The sequence below is a fragment of the Mya arenaria genome, chromosome 10, assembly GCF_026914265.1.
Source record: "Mya arenaria isolate MELC-2E11 chromosome 10, ASM2691426v1".
In the NCBI taxonomy this organism is placed as follows: Eukaryota; Metazoa; Mollusca; class Bivalvia; order Myida; family Myidae; genus Mya; species Mya arenaria.
This window is the reverse complement of record NC_069131.1, coordinates 19,283,802-19,304,346: the sequence shown is the minus strand read 5'-3', so window position 1 is coordinate 19,304,346 and position 20,545 is coordinate 19,283,802. Positions and strand designations below refer to the sequence as shown.

The 20,545-nt window shown below is 35.7% G+C and overlaps 1 protein-coding gene across 1 annotated transcript; it reads right to left on the bottom strand.

Annotated features, from left to right (window-relative positions):
- Positions 1 to 12,588: 12,588 nt before the first annotated feature.
- LOC128204423 (uncharacterized) lies at positions 12,589 to 18,976 on the bottom strand. The gene is made up of 6 exons (XM_052905838.1): positions 18,524 to 18,976; positions 17,194 to 17,296; positions 14,676 to 14,769; positions 13,767 to 14,071; positions 13,146 to 13,357; positions 12,589 to 12,735 (listed from the first exon to the last, which is right to left on the bottom strand). Exons 1-6 carry the CDS (start codon positions 18,974 to 18,976, stop codon positions 12,589 to 12,591), a joined length of 1,314 nt encoding a protein of 437 aa, XP_052761798.1.
- Between the last annotated feature and the right edge of the window lie 1,569 nt (positions 18,977 to 20,545).

Here is a 20,545-nt window from a genome sequence, read left to right as displayed (position 1 = left end):
CAAGTCTCACAATAATTGTTTCATACCTAGGATTTTGAAAACACGTCGATAAAATGGCCCCTGGTCTTACTTGCTTAACAACTTTGAAAGTAGAATAGTGCTAACGATTGTAGTAAAGAAATGTTTAATAATATTGTACGCACAACAAATAAATTTCGGGTTTCAGAATGATATCTCGTCTAGGATGCAGTTTTTAAAAAGCATGTGTTGATGTTCGTCATGATTAATGCAAGTTCGTCTTGAATATATGAGTTCAGCTGTTTGGTGACCCATTGTTGGTTGGCTATGAATTGAACAAGTTTTATCTGCTAAACAGGAGATTGTTAAACTTATCAAAAATGTTTTAGACCTACAAGGATTGCAAAATAGTTGAGTTTGGATAGTTTTGAAATAAAATGCTTATATGCAAAATGTAAATCACCTGATGGTGTTTTATTGTTATGTAGGTGATTCATTTTACATAATTTTATAGGTAATCAGCTAACAAATACGTTTAAAAGATATAACAATTTTATCGGTTCACTAGGCATCATTTTCAGGAATAACAACACTTATGAAAATTATGATGTTTCCTATCATACAGAAAAAGCTCATCAACCATACATGCTGTTGTTGTTTTTTTCTTTATGTGGCTGTCAACATATCTGGCAAACATATGATACCTGGTTTAGACATGAATATGAGAATTGAATTAGTGGATACTTCTGCCAATCACGACCAATAATTATTATGAAAAGACATAAGTGATATGAAAACCGTATACATCATATTGCAAAATAACCCATCTTTTTGCGAGATAATTCACTTTTAGCATTTTATTGTTGCTATTTGGATAAGTAGTCATTTTCGTATTTGAAAAACATGAAGAATGGCCAATTACAAGATGTTCGACTAAGGCATAAGGGATTCCACTACCGGGAGAATGTATCTTAGATGATGGCTGCTGCATCATGTTTTTTAAGTTTTCCGACTGTCACTGCAGAACAATCAGTATCTCTTATTATCAGGTTTTTAATAGCCAACGAAGGCTAAATCAATGACTGGAAGTTTTCAATTTTTAAATACATATAAAATGTCAACAGTCATCATATAATACAGAATTTTGGTCAAAGGGTTCAGTAAATGTGTTACCTAGTGAGCTATTGATGAGTTGAATAAACAACTCGCCATCTTTTTCCACAGCTGTCCAAATAATCAACCCAGCATTTGCTTGAGCAAGTACACAAGTTACCTCCCTTCTATGCATATAAGACTTAAAAGGAGTGTGACATAAATCCGTTGGATTTTATTTTCATTGGATAAATCCATGCAACAGAGGATGCATATCAGGCAAAAGACGAATGTTTGACAACTGTAGGCAAACAGTAGTCCCATAAATCCGAGCGTATTACGTATTACGTTTAAATAATATTTATTTCGATATAAAATTTACAGTTAGTTAAGTTCAACACATTTGAGCATAGTCAACGTTAACAAAGAGCAAATATGTAATGCATTGAAACAAAGAACATGTAAATTATGCAGAAAACAATAGTGTTAACAGTATTGAGAAGAAAACATTAAGGCCTATACTATTTCTCGCTTCTGTAAGTCTTTTACGTTGCTTAGGCTGGTGCGCAAGTTGCGGTGACTCGAATAAATATAATCTTATAGTCGTATTGTGTAAACTATGGTATGTAAGAATCAAGTTGTTTTAGTCTGTAATTCGTTAGTTATAAGAATGAAAGGATAAAGGTAGAAGAAAGGGAAGGTGAAATGAGGGCGGTACAGGCACTGGTCAGATAAGGGATCGGGGTAAGGTTTGTTAGTAGCGTATTACCCTTACCAGGTAAACCTATCTTCAATGGGTGAAATAACGGGATATCCAGGTCCGTTTTCGGAGTCCACTCATGCTTTCACGCAATAGTAGACTGATCGAAAATCATTATATTGAAAATAATCCAATCAAAACTGGCCATGGTTTACGTAAAAGGTGGCCTAAACATTGAAAGTTTAATTTCTTACTGGTTGGCACCCACTTAAAGCACAAAATGCTTTTGAAAGATTGCAAGTTAAATCCTTACAGTATATTACCAATGTAAATGTTAAGAAATAAATGAAAAGTTATGTAATAGATATACGAAGCCCCGACTTTTACTCGCCATATCAAATCCTGGTTGACAGGAATTTAAGAAGAATTTGAGAATATAAAACGCATTGCGCCTGGGATGCATTACAAGAGTCATAAAACAAAGGTTTTTCCCCCTATGATAACAATTTACTTTAACTTATATTTCCATATTTAAAGTACATAAGTATAGATTTTGTAAAAAAAAACACGTTTAAATCATGCTGGGTCATCCATCAAATATGTGGTTTAGTACTTTCTCTTGAATGTGACATGAAATAACATAATTAGGCTCGCTGCACAGAGCGAGCCTTTTTTAGTGATTGGGTTATGAGATCGCACTGGAGACGGAAATGAATGATTTTAGCCTTTCGATTGTAAGTGTATGCACAGAAAAGTGTTGTTGAATATTTAGAATTAGAGAATGATATTATTTTGACTACTGTTGGAGTGATTTCTATTTATCTTTTTTTTATTTACCTAATTGGCAAAAAGTGTAACGAAATAATGTAATTTGTCTATTTCGGGGCGTATAAACAAGAGCCCTGAGGTCAATAACTCCTTTCAATTCTTGAGCATGCGCAAAGTAATTCTACGCATGCGGTGCGGGGTGATACAGAAATCCAGTGGATTTCGTGAAATCGCTCAAAACGTGAAATCCATTATTAACTCATTTAATCTAATTAATAAATTATTTTTGTTGTATTTATTTTGGAAAGTGCCCCATGAAGGGTAAATGTTTCCAATTTTATTAAAATTGTCAAAATATGAAGAAGTTAGAGCAATTGTTCGATTTTTTTTTCGAAAATAGATAGGAAATCAGGGTAAAATCCAGATTTCGAAAAGTGAAATCCACTCATAATTCATTTATTTTAATTAATAATTTTACTTTTTTGTAAATATTTTGGAAAGTGCCTCTTAAAGGGTTTATATTTCAAATTTTATTGAAATTGTTAAAAAAATAAAGAAGTTGGAGCAATTTTAACTCATTTATTTCAATTAATATTTTTTTTATTTTTTTGTATATATATTGGAAAGTGCCTCATAAAAAATTTATATTTCAAATTTTATCGAAGATGGTCAAAATATGAAGAAGTTAGAGCAATTTACACAGGTGCAAATCACTTCTTACGGCTATATATTGACATTGCAACTTTTGCAAACCGTAGTATTTGAACTTTCGCTTTTTGTTTACAAATACTTCCCACAGGTGCAAATCACCAAATTTTTCAAGTATATGAACGTTCGTTAATACTCTGCATAAGTGCAAATCCCTCATAATGGCTATTGACCCAACCACTTTTGCACAACTTTATATTTGAAGTTTCGATTTTTGCTAACAAATACTTTGCACAGGAGCTAATCACTCTTTAAATAATGGCCATTGACACACCAACTTTTGCTCATTTTAGTATTTTAACTTTCGAACATGTTGAACAAACTTTGAACAGGTGCATTTTAATCTACTTTATCAACTATTGACACAACAACTATTTCACTCCTCATATTTAAACTTTCTGCATGTTGACACCAATATTAACACGATGTCCACATTAATACACAGATTGCTTTTAAATACATGTTATTTAATGGACATTATTTTAACTTTGTATGTGTGAATTTAAACACAATCAGTAAATATGTAGCTAACTATATACAATTATGTTTTATTTCTTTTTGTAAAAATGCAGTATCATTATAAAGATCATTTGAAATGTTAATTTGATATACATGCTATTGTTGCTGATTGCTTAATATTGATCACCAGTAAAATTTTGCCAAATTATTGTCCAGTCTTGACAGTTAAAGGCAGCAGTTCAATTTACATGTTGTTAACTGATAATTTGGCCACACTTATACTTTTATAATATCTGACGGTTGAAGGCCGCAGTTAGATTTACATGCTGCTGTTATCTACTTTTCAGTATTGATATTTTAAAGTAATTTGACCAAACTGTTGTATTATCACTGACGGTTGAAGGCCGCAGTTTGATTTACATGCTATTGTTAACTATTCTTCAGTATTGATCTCACACAGTTATTTGGCCACACTGTTGTATAATGTCTGACGGTTGAAGGCCGCAGTTTGATTTACATGCTGTTGTTAACTACGTTGCAGTATTGATCTCTTACAGTAATTTGGCCAAACTGTTGTATAATGTCTGACCCTTGAAGGCCGCTGTTTAAAAAGCATGCTGTTGTTAACTACTCTTCAGTATTGATATCTTACAGTAATTTGGCCAAACTGTTGTATAATCTCTGACCGTTGAAGGCCGCAGTTTGATTTACATGCTGTTGTTAATTACTCTTCAGTATTGATCTCCCACAGTAATTTGGCCACACTTATACTTGTATAATGTCTGACAGTTGAAGGCCGCAGTTTGATTTTTATGCCGTTGTTAACTACTTTTCAGTATTGATATTTTACAGTAATTAGGCCAAACTGTTGTATTATCTCTGACAGTTGAAGGCCGCAGTTTCATTTACATGCTATTGTTAACTACTTTTCAGTATTGATCTCTTACAATTATTTGGCCAAACTGTTGTATAATGTCTGACGGTTGAAGGCCGCAGTTTGATTTGCATGCTGTTGTTAACTGCTTTTCAGTATTGATCTCCAACAGCAATTTGGCCAAACTGTTGTATAATCTCTGACCGTTGAAGGACGCAGTTTGATTTACATGTTCATTTCATAAAACTGTTCCTACAAATTGTTCTTTGAAAGCATTCATTTGTATGTTAATGTTATTCACATAAAAAATACCAACATTTGTTTTGCATTTCTTTTTAAAATTTTGAAATCATCTATTTGTATGTTGTTGCTAAAATTCTTCATCTTAAAAACAAATGTACTTTAATCTTTATTTCTCAAAACGAATACTGCCTTTTGTATTGGACTCTTCTAAAGACTGCTTCACTGTGTTGTGCTTTGTTGTATATAAGTATGTATATATGTTAACATCCATTTATCCCATTTCACACTATTCATTTGAAGGGACTGTACACCAGATTGGCACCAAAAAAGGTGTTTTATTTTGTAACAAATCGCAGGACAATTATTTAACAGAAGGTGTTACGCTTTGATATCATAATTGTAAAAAAGATACCAAAATGTAAAAAAAAAATTGCAGTCAAGCGTCGAACCCACTGAGCTTAGTCAAAATAATTGTACGTGGACGGATTTTTTTTTACGATTTTTGATATGGCAAATCCTTCATGTAAAGATTGTTTGGTACCTGAAGTGGGTAGATGTTCCGATCGGGATTCCGGGTTAAATAAAGCATATTGCGTCCATAAAATATCATAAAAACAAGAAATATTTCTAGATAATGTTATTTTATATTAGTCCGTACACAAAACATAAATATCCAACGAATAATTATGAGTTTGATGGGGTTTTCTTCATTTCATTCTGTCAAAACATAACGCAAGGCTGCAGTTCACAGTTTTACAACAATCGGAGCACTTCGGTCATGGCCGTTTCAATGTATATTACTCAAATATGTCTTAAAGTAAAATAAAGCTTGAAAGATGTCCTGCATTATTTGAATACGATATGTGAACTCATCCATTTTTGCATTGTATATATGTTATAAAACCAACCTAGGCTGATTAAAATTTCCATGTGTCAGTACTGAAACCGCCCATTTTACAAAACACTATCTGTACATTGCTAGGGATCGTTTTAGAGCGAGCCTTTTTTGCTGTCTCCTACAACAATTTTGTACTTGTAAGTAAAGTGATACGGAAGTCGTTTGTGACGGGAAAGGAATGGATATATCAGAGAAGGAATTGGGGTAATGTGTTCATTATTCGGACGTGTGCTCATGGAGCACGTACTAAAATACCGTTGTTTTGCTATTTCATTGAGTACTGTATATCGAATGACAAGCTTCACACTATTAATACTTATATGAAAAACTACAGAAACAAGCTCAGTAGCAAAAAGTTTAAACATAAACCCGGTTTACTGACACAGGGTAAACGCCAAAGACGTAGTAAGTATAAACAAACATCGCGTATCAATGTTTTCCTTGTAGATGTGAAGTGAGTTTGATTTTAAAAACCAGAAAATGAATTCTATAATACAACAATTGTTTTACTTAATTGCATTAACATCACAACTCGAAAACATGTTTTATTTTGCTCAATATGCCGCCAGAGAAATATTTATATTAACTGAAATGCCCACTTTGTGAGCATGATGAGAGACAGCCACTGTATTGTTAATATATAGGAAGCTCTTTGTATAATATATCGTTCTCCGCGACATTAAAACAGGAAGTTTCAAATGCATCTGAGAAATTGAATTTGTCTGTCCTTTTAAAAATACCCATTTACCACGTCTGCGCCTTATAAGGTTTCAGAAACAATTTTGCAGATTCAGTTGAAGTGAGCCGATGTGATAAATAACAAATGACCTAGCATTTGAATACATTGGTGGTTCTCTGTCTTCTGGACATTTTCTACGAACATAATAAGAAATCAAAGCCCGCTTATATTTTTATTTTTAAAAACACACTTTTTTCTCGTGAACTATTATTCCTTTTTATATATTACGGCAAAACAGAGATGTTTTTGTTGTTGTCACCTAAAGCATAACTTGTGAAGCATTCATACCTTCAAACGGGTTGGCCATTTACTGTGTTTCAGAGTGCTATATGAAAAGGTTTATATACCATGGCAATCCGTATGATTTGTCATAGTAAAACACAAACTCACGCGCACGCACGCACGCACGCACGCACGCACACACACACACACACATACTTGCAAGCACCGCCAAATGAGGACACGCAACATTTCACATCCAAATGAGGACACCATTTTCCAGGGTGTCATTTCGAAAAATAATTACGTCAATGTTTTAAACGGACTTAAAGCTATCTGGGTAGAGGTTTAAATACGTAAACATTTTATAACAAACCACCGCCAACCAGGGACATTGACACACCCAAAAAATGCGAACGAAACACCTCCAACCAAGGACATTCTGCCTCCGACCTCCAAATGAGGACAATTTATTACCAGGCAAATTTGAAGAAAAAAACAAAGCGGTTGTTCGGTAAACGTTATACGTCAACCTGTTCGTTGTGTGATTTGACTGTAAACCCTCATTTAAGAAAAAAAATATACTCGGACAACGAAGAACCCAACGGGGGTCACACCGACCTCATTGGTTCATTTGTTTAACATTCTGCATGGCGTTTTTTAACAGATTCCGTCTGTCATTCTTAAATGTTTGCTTCCTTGATCCACATATATCCCTCGATATTCTTTGTTTACGACAAATAACAACTTCTAAATCTCAGAATCTGTCCAGGATGCACATTATCAAGTATGTTCATTCTAGATGGGCCTTCGATTTCGATTTCATTATTCTGTCAAAGTCGACATTGTTTCTCCGTTGTGTTTTTTTCACTGGTCCATGGGACTCGTTTCGTGGCCGTTGGAGCGCTAGATGGCAGAGTTGGTGTCATGGACGTTGAAACACAGGCTCGCGGCCTTGGAGTCATGGTAGTTCCGGCGCTGGGTCGCGTGACGAGATACGTAGTCGTTTGAGCGCTAGGTTGCGGGGTTAGAGTCAGAGTAGTTACAGCGCTGGGTTGTTTGATGAGAGACGTGGTCATTAGAGCGCTAGGTCGCGGGATAGGAGTCAATGTCGTTGAAACCATCGGCTTGTGATGAGACACGTTTTCGTTAGAGCGCTAGGTCGCGGGAATGAAGTCATGGTTGTTGAAACGCTGAGTCGTGTGATGATAGACGTGGTCGTTAGAGCGCTAGGTCGAAGGAAAGGAGTCATGGTCGTTGAAATGATGGGTCGTGCATTGAGAGACGTGGTCGTTAGAGCGCTAGGTCGCGGGAATGGAGTCATGGTTGTTGAAACGCTGAGTCGTGTGATGAGAGACGTGACCGTTAGAGCGCTAGGTCGAAGGAAAGGAGTCATGGTCGTTGAAATGCTGGGTCGTGCATTGAGAGACGTGGTCGTTAGAGCGCTATGTCGCGGCAATGGAGTCATGGTCGTTGAAACGCTGGGTCGTGCATTTAGAGACGTGGTCGTTGGAGCGCTAGGTCGCGGGAATGGAGTCATGGTTGTTGAAACGCTGAGTCGTGCATTGAGAGACGTGGTCGTTAGAGCGCTAGGTCGCGGGAATGGAGTCATGGTCGTTGAAACGCTGGGTCGTGCATTTAGAGACGTGGTCGTTGGAGCGCTAGGACACTGGAATGGAGTCATGGTTGTTGAAACGCTGGGTCGTGTGATGGGAGACGTGGTCGTTAGAGCGCTAGGTTGCGAAATTTGAGTCATGGTCGTTGAAACACTGGATCGTGTAATGAGAGACGTGGTCGTTGGAGCGCTAGGACGTGAGAATGGAGTCATGGTCGTTGAAATGCTGGGTCGTGTGAAGAGAGACATTGTCTTTAAAGCATAAGATCGCGGGATTGGAGTCATGGTCGTTGAAACGCCGGGTCGTGTGATGAGAGACGTGGTCGTTGGAGCGCTAGGATCCGGAAATGTAGTCATGGTCGCGGAAACGTTTGGTCGTGTGATGAGTGACGTTGTTGTTGGAGCGCTAGGTCGCGGGATAGGAGTCATGATCGTTGAAACATAGGCTCGCGGGGTTTGAGTCATGTTCGTTCCAGCGCCTGGTCGTGTGAAGACAGACTTGGTCGTTGAAGAGCTGTATCACTGGTTGGGGTCGTGGTCTTTGAAGCGCTTGGTCAGACTATATTGTCAATATACAAGATAACACTGGGCGGACACTTATTCTTAGTAAATCAATTAGGTAATTGACCAGATAAGGCGTTGTACGTATGTAAATCAAACAGTTCAATGGAATTTCGCTAGATTTCGCTTATGTTTATTTTATTTATGATGCTATCAATACATCCCAGCAGACATTTTATATGGGACCCATATGGGTCCTATATGGGCACCTATATGGGACCCATATGGGTTGCCCATATGGGACCCATCTGGAAAGTGCAACCGGGCCCCGTGTGGGTCCCATATGGGCAAGCCCATATACATTCATATGGGACCCATGTGGGTCCTATATGGGCAGCCCTTATGACCCATATGGGTCCCATATGAAGTAAATGGGCTACCCATATAGGACCCACATGGGTCCCATATGAATGTATATGGGCTTGCCCATATGGGACCCACACAGGCCATTTAGGCAATATTGGTCCTACATATGGGACCCATATAGGTACTATATGGGCAGTCCTTTCAATCCATATTGGCAGTCCATTCAAGTAATATTATACCCATGTTGGTCCAATATGAGCAGCCCTTCCTTGTGAGTTTGATGTATTGTTCGAAGGGTCGAGGTCTGAAATACTTCGGCAAGTCTGAACTTTTTGGACTACAACCTGAAAGCATCCACTATTTAATCAAGTTACAAACCAGTACATACAAGGCATGGGTCACTTGTTTGAAAACTAATGACCAAGCATTGTGTACGGTGATCCTAGGAAGATGTCATTCCTTTGTGATATATAAGCTTATCTTTGACAAAGCCACACTGATTGAATTACATGTATTAACTAGAAATGTTAGACACAATGTCCTTTTGAATTTGGATAAGCCAAACAAATAACATACAGGTTCTGTAAAAATTAATTCATACAAAATCACTATGGCTTAGTCAAATTCTAACAACAATTTCATAAAACAACAAAATCTCATCAAAGGTTTCAATCCCTGCCAATTTATTCAAATTATCTGACTAGATTAGGTATACGACTGCATAAAAAACATGTAAAAATGCATTAACAAAGTTAAAAGGTATTAAAAAAACAGAAAAATGAAAATGTGTTTCACCACGCAAAAGGGGACCTTATGGATGAACGCCATTGCGATAAATGAACTCGCTAAGTTTGTTGTCATTTTGACGTCATTGTATTTTCTACATTGCCTTCATATATAGGATGTTTTTTGTAATTCTCTGTCATAATGGTTGAAGTTGTTGAAAGTAAATGTTTTAACCACAGAACAGGCACTATTCTTATATGATTTTAAGAAACAGGTATGTCATAAATCCACCCACAAGGTCCCTTTTTGGGTGTATACAATTGGTATAAGATATTCTTTATCAAACAATGCAGGAGTAAATAAAATAAAACAGCTCATCATTGTTTGCAAAAAGCAACAAAACAAAAACAATGGACAAATATTTACAATAGCCAAATTTTGAATCAGTTTATGTGGACACAAGATGTAGAATTCCAGATCGCATGTTGGATGAAAGAATACAGAAACGTACATGATCAACAACAAAATGTCGATAGAACCGATGGATGCTCAATGTGAGCTTGAAAAACTACGTAGACTAGATTATACAGATTTTAACAAATAAATAATTGACTAGATAATACAGAAAAATTCTCTAACAAATAAATGGTAACAAATAAATGATTGGCTAGATAATCAGGGCTCCCACTGCCATTCGCCAATGGCTCCATTGGCTACAAAGACTAAAAATTGGCTACAAAAAATGATGGAATTGGCTAAAGTGTCTAAAATGTATGTTTCCATATAAAAATAAATTAATTTTAAAATCTATATATCTTAACCAGTTTCCCCTAATTCAAGTAAATGAATGTCTAGTTACAGCATGTTTAAAATTGGGGCTATAAATCAATATGTAGATTTGTTTAAACCTGTGTAATTAGGGGGTCAAAATGATGCTTACTGTATACACAGTGATATGATCAGACATCATGGATTGTTCCTTGTTTAAGATTAAGTTGAGTCTGCAAGATTTGAAATATTATATTAATTATTAAGTTTAAATGACTCTGTCAGTACATACTTATGAAACTGATTTTGTAGATACAAATGTTGTAATTTTCATATTTAAATATATATATCACACATGATTTTGCATGGTCGTCTTTAAGGATAAATTAGAGCTGTATTATTTATTATGATGAAATAAATAGCTTTTGTGAAAACAAATAAAAACATGAAATCTTAAATATTGCCTCTAGTATATATTCAAAAAATCATAACTTGAAGAATTGTACTATTTTTGGGGGTTATCAGGTTGGGAAGCTGATGACTATGGTATTTCTAGCAACCCCGTGATTTTCAGCGCGAGTCAATTGGCTAAAACTTTTTTTGACCCAGTGAGAGCCCTGATAATACAGAAACATTCTAACAATTAAAGGATTAAAAAAAAAATATAAAGAGCAACGAATCTCATGATGGCAGCAAATACAAATAAGGACGGACCAAACAATAAAGTCACATTTATGAAAAGAAATAATGCGAGTTTGTTTATTTGCACACCTCTGCTTGGCCAGATTTTTGCAACATGCATATCAAAAGCACTGTTTAAATGCTTCCAAAACTTATTGTTTTGGTACAGATGGTGGAGTAACATGTGTTAATAAGAAATGAAATTGTGGAGGTGCCAATTTACATTAATAACTACAAAAATATCTAATTGAATATTTCAAAAATTGCCTTGACATTGTAAGTTTTATACTAATTAATAAGAAAAACCTACTGTGAGTACAACCAGTCGCTATGTAAAACTTTACAAGAATTTTAAACGACAATATAAGATCACTTATTGGTTGGGTTTTATGTAGCACCAACACTGTTTATAGGTCAAATGGCCCCAAACAGGACTGGAATTTTTAATTCCAACATTTGCAGTCCTGTTCGGCCCCATACGACCTATAAACAGTGTTGGTGCAACATACATACTAGCAACTGGTTGAACTCACATTTCAAACACGAGGTCCCTACAAACAAAATGTTTTGAGGCATGCTTTTATAAAGTTCAAAAACAATTTCAGTTTTCCTCAGCATTGTCTGAAGAATTTCCTTGCGTTGGTCTCTTTCTCCGGTTTGTCCTCCCCCCATCACGGTCTCTTGAACCTGTCAACCATTTGGAAACTTCCAGTTCAACGTCCTTCAATGTCGATTGACGGGTGGCTGGGTTCCTCTGGACACATCCTAGCAACAAAGATTATAAAAGGATTTAGATAGCTTTTTATAAATATACAGCAGGGTAGGACGCAGGTCTGCAACTGTCAAGGAATGATAAAATCTGAAATGCAGGCTAATTCTTGTTTTGTTTGTATGTGTGTTACGACTGTTTTGACAGTATTTCAGTCTTTATTACAATGTCTGTATGGAAAACAATACATAAAACCAAAATTGTTCAGATGTAATCATTTGACGTTTGAAAATGTTTTTAAATTTGCTTAATGTGTGATGCTTTGAAACATCTACTTAAATATAAATTGTATCATGCAATTTTCAGAAAATGATCGACTAGCACAAATAATATTTACAGTTATTTTCTGGATTGTTTATGTCACAAGGTCCATTTTCTAATTTAGCATGATGCTGGCCATATATATACTGTTAAATCTTTTTCTCATGTCTTTCTGATAAATTCTTCAAGGATTAATCAATCACAAAAAAATTTTCACAATCATCAACTTACGGAACAGGATTTTCAGCAGTGACAAGCTCCGAACTTCTGTTTGCCCTTCAACCCCTTCATGTTGTACATTTTTGCAACATTGTTGGTGAGCGTCTCCTTCATAAATCTGTCAACCATCTCTCTTATATCTACCCCACCAATGGTATACATGTATCTCGCCTTAAATGGAACATGGCAAATTATGAATCCATATGCTGCCAAAGTTATTATTTATTATAAATCCCTAACAGTCTATAGTTTAAGATGTCTTTTCACAAAAAACATTTAATATCATTGTAACATCAGTCTAACCGCTAGGGAAGTCAGATGCATATATTAGTAAACCCTTGCCATGCTAAGGGCGAAAGTAAAAGGCTTGCCCTTCAGTCTAACCAGGCTATGTTCTGTTGACAGCATGGATTTACATTTTCAATGAAATGTCTGCTGCTCGACTTTTGATCAGTTCATTATAAATACTCAGTGTTTTAAGGTTAAAATGAACCGATTCTCCCTGTTATCTAAGAAGATTTCAAAGTTTATAACAGTATTCATCAGTCTGACATTTCCTTCTAAATGCACAATATGCTTACCACAGCTGTTGCATTGTTGGCGTCCTGAAGTAGCTCCTCCAAGGCTTCCATTGCTTCCAGGGATGACACTGGGAAGGAAATTCCCTCCGGAAGAGCATTCATGTTGTCTGGGACCGGGCCTCCTTGCAACACCAACTGATTAAGAAGTCTCTTAATCCCCCTTTGCTCTTCCCGCATTTCCTCCAAGATTGTCAAAATCTGTGTGACCGCACCTAAAATATATATGTACTTAATATATCATCTGTTTGTCATATAAGACCATCCTATCCCATTTTTACACTTTAAAACATTATATCTACATTTCTATTTCTTCTTGCAAACAAACTTTTATCATTTACAATTTTACACAAAAATAATAAATAAACAAGGGATCAGTAGGATCACAAAGGCTTTGTATTTGAGTGAACATTTATCAGGTGATTTGGCACATTGCCGTGAGATAATCTTAGTTTTTAAGGTTTTGGGGTCCTTCCGCCGACATTCTGCAATCGCCAATCTAATAACCAGTTTTCCTTTGGAAAACCTGGTAAAAAAACCTGCAAATCTGTATATACTGTGATACAAACATGACACATGCAAACTAGACTGTGTATCATAAAGTGGGCACTGAACAAATATTACCTGTTCCAATGGAATGTGCCAGTGGGGCCTGCACTGGACGAACTGGTGTACTAGAACAGCCTCCTGCTACAGGACTGGGTGTTGCTTGTGGTGGCCTGTGGGAAACTGATGGCGAGGAAACAGCAGACATATGCAGTGATGGTAATGGTGGTGGAGTGTAGGTACATCTTGTAGCAGCAAACAGTGACTGCGATCCTGGACTGTCAGAAGTCAGTGCGGATGATGAGGCTGGCTTCCTCTTTGGTCCTTCATTGTCATCTGACAAGTCAGAATCAGAGTCAGATTCATACAATTTTTTCGCTGGCCTATAAAATAAAAATAAATGTGATTTAACCAAATGACCTTAAATATCATTCATAATTAACGGTGTCTTAAGGGTATTGTACTCAATATTTGTAGTATTTGATTGATTGGACTTTACTGCACAGCAACACACGTTTAAGCCATATATAGCGCTGAAAAAAAATTAAATGGTAAAAAGACATAAGGAAAGACTATATCACAGGAGAAGTACAAAGCTGACAGAAGACAAAAATGACAGCTGTTCAGAACTACATGCAAGCAAGAGTTTTCTCACTTGATTAATTTAGTAGGTTTGATGACTGGGAAGCCTTGTGTGAAGTTCCATTGCAATGCACCAAGTGGTTTTTTAAGAAATAATAAAAGTTCCCAAGAGGGGTTTATATGTAAATAAACCACGGTTGCGAGTTTTCATGCGGAAGAATATATTATGAAGGCCTGATAGAGAGATATATTTTCAGCATGAAAACGAGAAAGATATATCCCGATAGGGAACTTATTATTTCGATTCTAACATAATTTACACGATAATATTAAAATGGAAACTATGCTCCGTAACAATGGTGTTAAAACTTAATATTTACCCGAGCTAAAAATGTGGTTACTTACTTTCTCTTTCTTTTGCTTCTTTCTTCATCAGAGGTGGCCAGGTCAGTGGTCTCTTCTGCCTTTTTCATTCGAAGGCTCACCTTTTCATAGTCCTCTGTAAGTGACAAGATGCATATTTTAAAGTATGTTTGTCTACAATAGGATTTTTATTATAAATCAAGAATACATATATATGTTATACAGCTTAAATAAGCTTGTGCCATACAAGAAACACAAGCTCTGTTTATATAGACTTTCACTGACCAGATAATGATTTGTTAACTAAACAGACCATTTAATATATAAACCTAAGTTTAGAAGTCAATTCTTTTGGACTTGGTAAGTTCTGACATTTACCCGCTCTGCGGTAACACCAATTACATCATTTTAATGAATTTCAATGGTATTAATTCAAGAAATAATGTACTGATGGAAATTGTTCAAACATTATTAATTTTGATACACGAATTGCATTCAGTTTAAAATTTTAGCTAGTGCATTCAAAGTTCTCTAGCTTTTCTCAAATCTGGACAGCTTTTATCTTAATAGTATGCTTGTCATAATTTGAACCCCAAAATATAAATGCAGCATCACATGGCTGTCAAAAGCAAAACGTAAAACCCAACCTCTCTCTGATTCACCTTTTGGTAACTTTAAAACCATGCATGTACGGGTTGACAAACCTACATTTTACACATTTTTACTTGTGAATGTTAAAAATACTAAAAAAATCATTATGAATGGTCATTAGTTTACACTACAAAATTGTCCGTGTTATTTATTATGGTTATAAATAGCTTTGTTCGTCTGGCGAACAGGATAGGAGTAATATACCTGTTTTCAACGTTTATCTGGTGAATGCGAAACATTTATTATTGCAATAACCCAACAATAAGTAGCAGCGGACAACCTATTCACAAAGTCATTGTGAAACAATATCGCATTTCAAATTTGATTTTAGTGACAAAAATAAAGAAACCAACCTTTAATTTAATATTCCAAAACTTGCAACCTAGCTCAAACTTAACCAACCTTTAATTTAATATTCCAAAACTTGCAACCTAGCTCAAACTTAACAATCTTAATACTAACTTCTTACTGACTGATATACTTTTTCTGAGTTTTCCCTCCAAGATCTAAACACACCTTCTTATATCACATGACTCCTTACATCCAATTACTACTCATTTCCAAAACTTAACACCTCTACAATATCCAATCATCCATCATCATTATCTGTCAATCATATTCATCCATTCCAGAATCCATGTTCTCTTTCTCTCATTACCATAATTCACACCTATATATAATGTTCCCTTTCTCTCATTACCATAATTCACACCTAACTGTTACTTTATTTCATCTTAATCAATCTCCATAGTTGGTCCCTTCTCACAGACTCTTTTCTTACCACCCATATGTATTACCATATTTCAACTAGCTATACTTATTAGTTCTCTTTTGATCAATCTATATTACATACTTGCTAATGATCTTACCAAACTTATTCATTATTAATTTCATATCATACAGGCCCCTGGTCTTAATTGGGGATTTTTATGCTAAATATTTAGGAAAATTAAGTTACAAACTAAAGCTTAAATCCCCTTATACAATAATACATACTCTCAAGATATTCCAATCTCAATACAGCAGAACTGTACTTTGTTTACCAAAACCTTTTTTGTAGTGAAAATCTGGGTTTTAATTTGGAATTTTTCTTTTGAATTGGAAAAAAGCCTATTTTTGAATTGGGAAGGGTCAGATATTCTGACCCTGGACAAGAGGTGAAAAAGGCCTGTCATATTTCTATAACATATCCTAGCTGTCACTCCTCACTCTCTGCAAAATTCGTTAATCAAATTCAAGATATGTTAGTATTCAAAATAATATCAAAAATCATCCATAATGTTCTCTCATTTGTTACAGTATTTTGGCTGCCAGTCAAACAGTCAAAATAAGAGTATTTGTTTACATTGTTTAAAGGCCCGCTCCCCAATTCATTCGTAAAATCTTCGGTATTAAAAACGTATTTATCAGTGACATCACACTATAAGCGACCACAAACAAAACGAAACATCCAATAGACTTTATAAAATAATGATTTAAATAAATTTCAAATTTGTTTATCATGAAACATATATTAAACAAAATTCAATAAGCGACAAGATATATATAATAAACCTTCAAATTGTGTGAATTAGTGGAACAACAACAGAATTGTTTTTGTATGGCATCAAAACACATTTGCATGTGACTTCTTGCAATCTAACTGTAGCAATATCATCACACAGTTGGGAAACTTTGAACACTCTTAAATCTGAGGAATGAAGGGGCTCTGTGTAAAAGGAGCTGACAACATGAGACCTAAACCATTGTACAACAAAGACTCTGTCAACTGATTCCTCAGATGGTGTCAAAATGTTTCTGACCAGACCAACCTTTTCACCACAGAGAATACAATTATCTCCCTTTTCGGTCGAAATTACAAAACCAGGAAAAATGGCCTCTTCAAATTGACAATGATCAACAAACTCACGAATGCGTGGACCATTATTATGCCTTTTCTTCACAATTCCTGTATTTGGAATGATCAGCTCTCTTGTAGCATTTGACTTCTCAGACAGCCTTCTGATGACTTGCTGAAGAGGGTAGTTAGGTTTACGAACAAGCTTTTTCAAATTCCCTAAATAGCTTTCAAAAGGAAAGCTTGAGTAGCTGTCAAGTTCACCAAACCTCATAACATCATCTGCTTAATGGACTAAACCGTGAACATTGTACACATACTGGTCTTCTCCATATAAATGACCAAACTGTCTCACAAATGTTATGAGAAGTTCATTTGCAAAGTCCTTATAATGCCGACATAAAACTGGGCTTGACAGACAATATATGGAAACACACAGTAACCTGAAATGTTCATACATTTCTTTTGACAAAATTCCTTTGAATGCAACTTGACCAGTGTATACTAAAAACATTCGAAACTCTGTAGCCTTCCATCTGTCTATTTCATGCAAAGACCGACCTTTTCTAAGAAACTCTTTTGGCAAGAATGACCCAAGATGAGAGATTCGGTCGGAAACACGCGAAATGAATATTGAGCCTTGCCTAGCAACCCCTCTTGTCCAAAGCAAAAGAAGCCTTTTCATAACTCCCAAACACACAAGATGCATGTAGTCTAGAGGAAACTGGCTAACTAGACCTAAACCTGATCGGGAAAGTGGGGATTGACCTATGTGATGATCAGCATATTCCATTTCGTCAAACTGAACATCTGTTCGCAGAGTTGAATTTGTCTCTGTAAATGTAACACGGTGGTTTATGTACCTTCCTCTTTGTATACATTTATCACATCCATAATACCCAGAGTGACCTTTATTTTGCTTGACATATGCTCTAGCTGGGGTATCACAAACTACACAAGAAATTTCCACTTGAATAACCCGGTCTGTTTGTGGCACTTTCATACCAGAATGTTTCATTACAGTGATGTCATTGACCAACCGTTGTAGGTAATTGTTTACACTATTGGGTTTTTCCTTTCCAAGGTAAATCCCAATAGGAAATGGCTTAGAAACAAAAGGGCGACATATTCTGCCTAATATAGGCCAAAACTGTGTGCTTGAGCTTTTGAACAAAGGTAAACCATCAATGTTGAGCTGTACTTGTACTAGAGGTATGTCACCTATATCCAATACGGTTTGAAGTTGAATCTGTTCCAACAAACAGTTTTCTAGACCAAAATGATGGTAAGAACCAGTACCAATACTCTCTATTTCGTAATTTATTTTTGTTTTAAGTAGTGTGCGTGGATCTTTTGGCAGATTAGGATGGAATTTTCTTAACTTTCCAAGGAGATCTCTTACTGCATTTATTGGGATATTGAACAGTGAAACCCAGACACGCAGATCATCTTCAAGTTCTGAATCATCCAATGTGTCATCTGACGAGTCAGAATCAAAATCTGAAAGACACCTATTCTCACATGCAGCATCTATATCAAAGATGCTGTCGTCAGTAACAGAGGGGCAAATTTGACCTAACCTAGTAGATACTCTCGACTCGTTTTCAACAGTATCCTCATGGACAGTGAGGTCACATTCAAATGCAGACAATGACTGTTGAATATGACCCAGATTTGAAAACAAACTTTCTTCACTATGCTGAGAAGAGTCCCCTGATGGTGAAACTGCGCTAGGGTCAGAATTTTTATTATGATCATCATGTGCATTGGAAAGGTCCAGCTGAATTAAAGATAAATGTTTAGCAACCTTTGATTTTACACTACGATAGTCCTTATAATATTTAGCATCCTTCATAATGAAACAAAAAAGCTAAATAAGCAGCAGAAAATGTACTAAAAATTTGAACAAGAAAGCTCAAATTCAACTAATCACAACGGTTTTTGGGATTCAAAACTTTACACTCCTTACATTAAGCAGAGAAGGGCATATTGCATTTCTACCATATCATGAAATCAAAGTCCAAATTTAGAAAGGAGAGCAAGCCAGAAAACGTGGATTAGATAAAAAAAAATGTGTCAATTGCGTAAATATATATACAAGTGGTAAACGGTAATTTAAAACAGAAACAAAATTTCAAAAAATAAATATAAAATCTACTGCAATGCCCAAAATCTCGTATTCAACGATGGATTATTCAATTTCCAGAATCGCGAAAATAGGTTACTAAAGGTGAATCAGATTAATTACCATTCATCCGTGATATTTCAACAATTAAAATATTGTTTAAAGACGTTGGTAATTATAATAGGGAATACCTCTAATACATAATTATGTCAGGACTTCCCGGGAGCTTGGTTTATTTATAAAAACGATTTGATTTTCGAAACCAATATTTACCGATCTTGTTTCTGGCGGCACAGGAAATTCGTGATATGCATGCGCGGATTTTGTATTTTTTTTGTATTATAAAAAATTTAAACGTGCCATTTATACACGCAATGAGTTGGCAGAATGGGAAACTATTTTTGTCATAATGCCTACGAAACGAAAAAAGAAAAGATAAAAGATATTTTCTTATACACCCGTAAACATTTTGTTTTTTCATATGGGCTATCCAAATGGGTCCCTCATGGGTCCCATAAGGATACACGTGCGTTTTTATCTGATCCGTGTGACTTTAATAAACAATGAAAACACATTAAGCTATGTTTTTTACTACATGCAGCAGTATGAAGGGACCCTCGATCATGGGTACGACCCATATATATATATATATATATAATATATATAATTATAGGCCTAGCCCAGATGGGGCCCACATGGGACCCATAAGGGTAACCATAAAAATTATTTTTCGTTTTTCTCATCGATCTCGAGATTCTGTGTCAAAAGAAAAACATTTTGAAATAATATCAAAACTTATATTTCTCAAACGCATTGTCCTTGCAATGATCAGGTTTTTTTCACTATACATCTGTATAAGGGACCCACAAGGGTCCCATATGGGCATTCCCATGTGGGCCGAGCCCATATGGGACCCACATGGGGCCAATATAGGTACATGTACAAACAATGTGTGCATTTTTTTTTCACCCGAGTGCCTCGAAACAATACAAAAACAACATAACTTTGATAACTGCAAGCAATACTCGGGATGAGTGTCAGAAATATCATTTTTATACTACATAGCAGCATATGGGACCCTAATGGGTCCCATATAGGCCAACCCATATAAGCAGAGCCCATATGGGACCCACAGAGGACCCATAAGGGCAAACAAAAGAATACTATCTGCGTTTTTCATCATCTGAGTGACTTACACCCATCTCAAAACATATAAATATCTATTTCCTAAACACATATTTGTTGCATTGGTCAGTGTTTTACTTCATATCGACATAAGGGACCCTCATGGGTCCCATA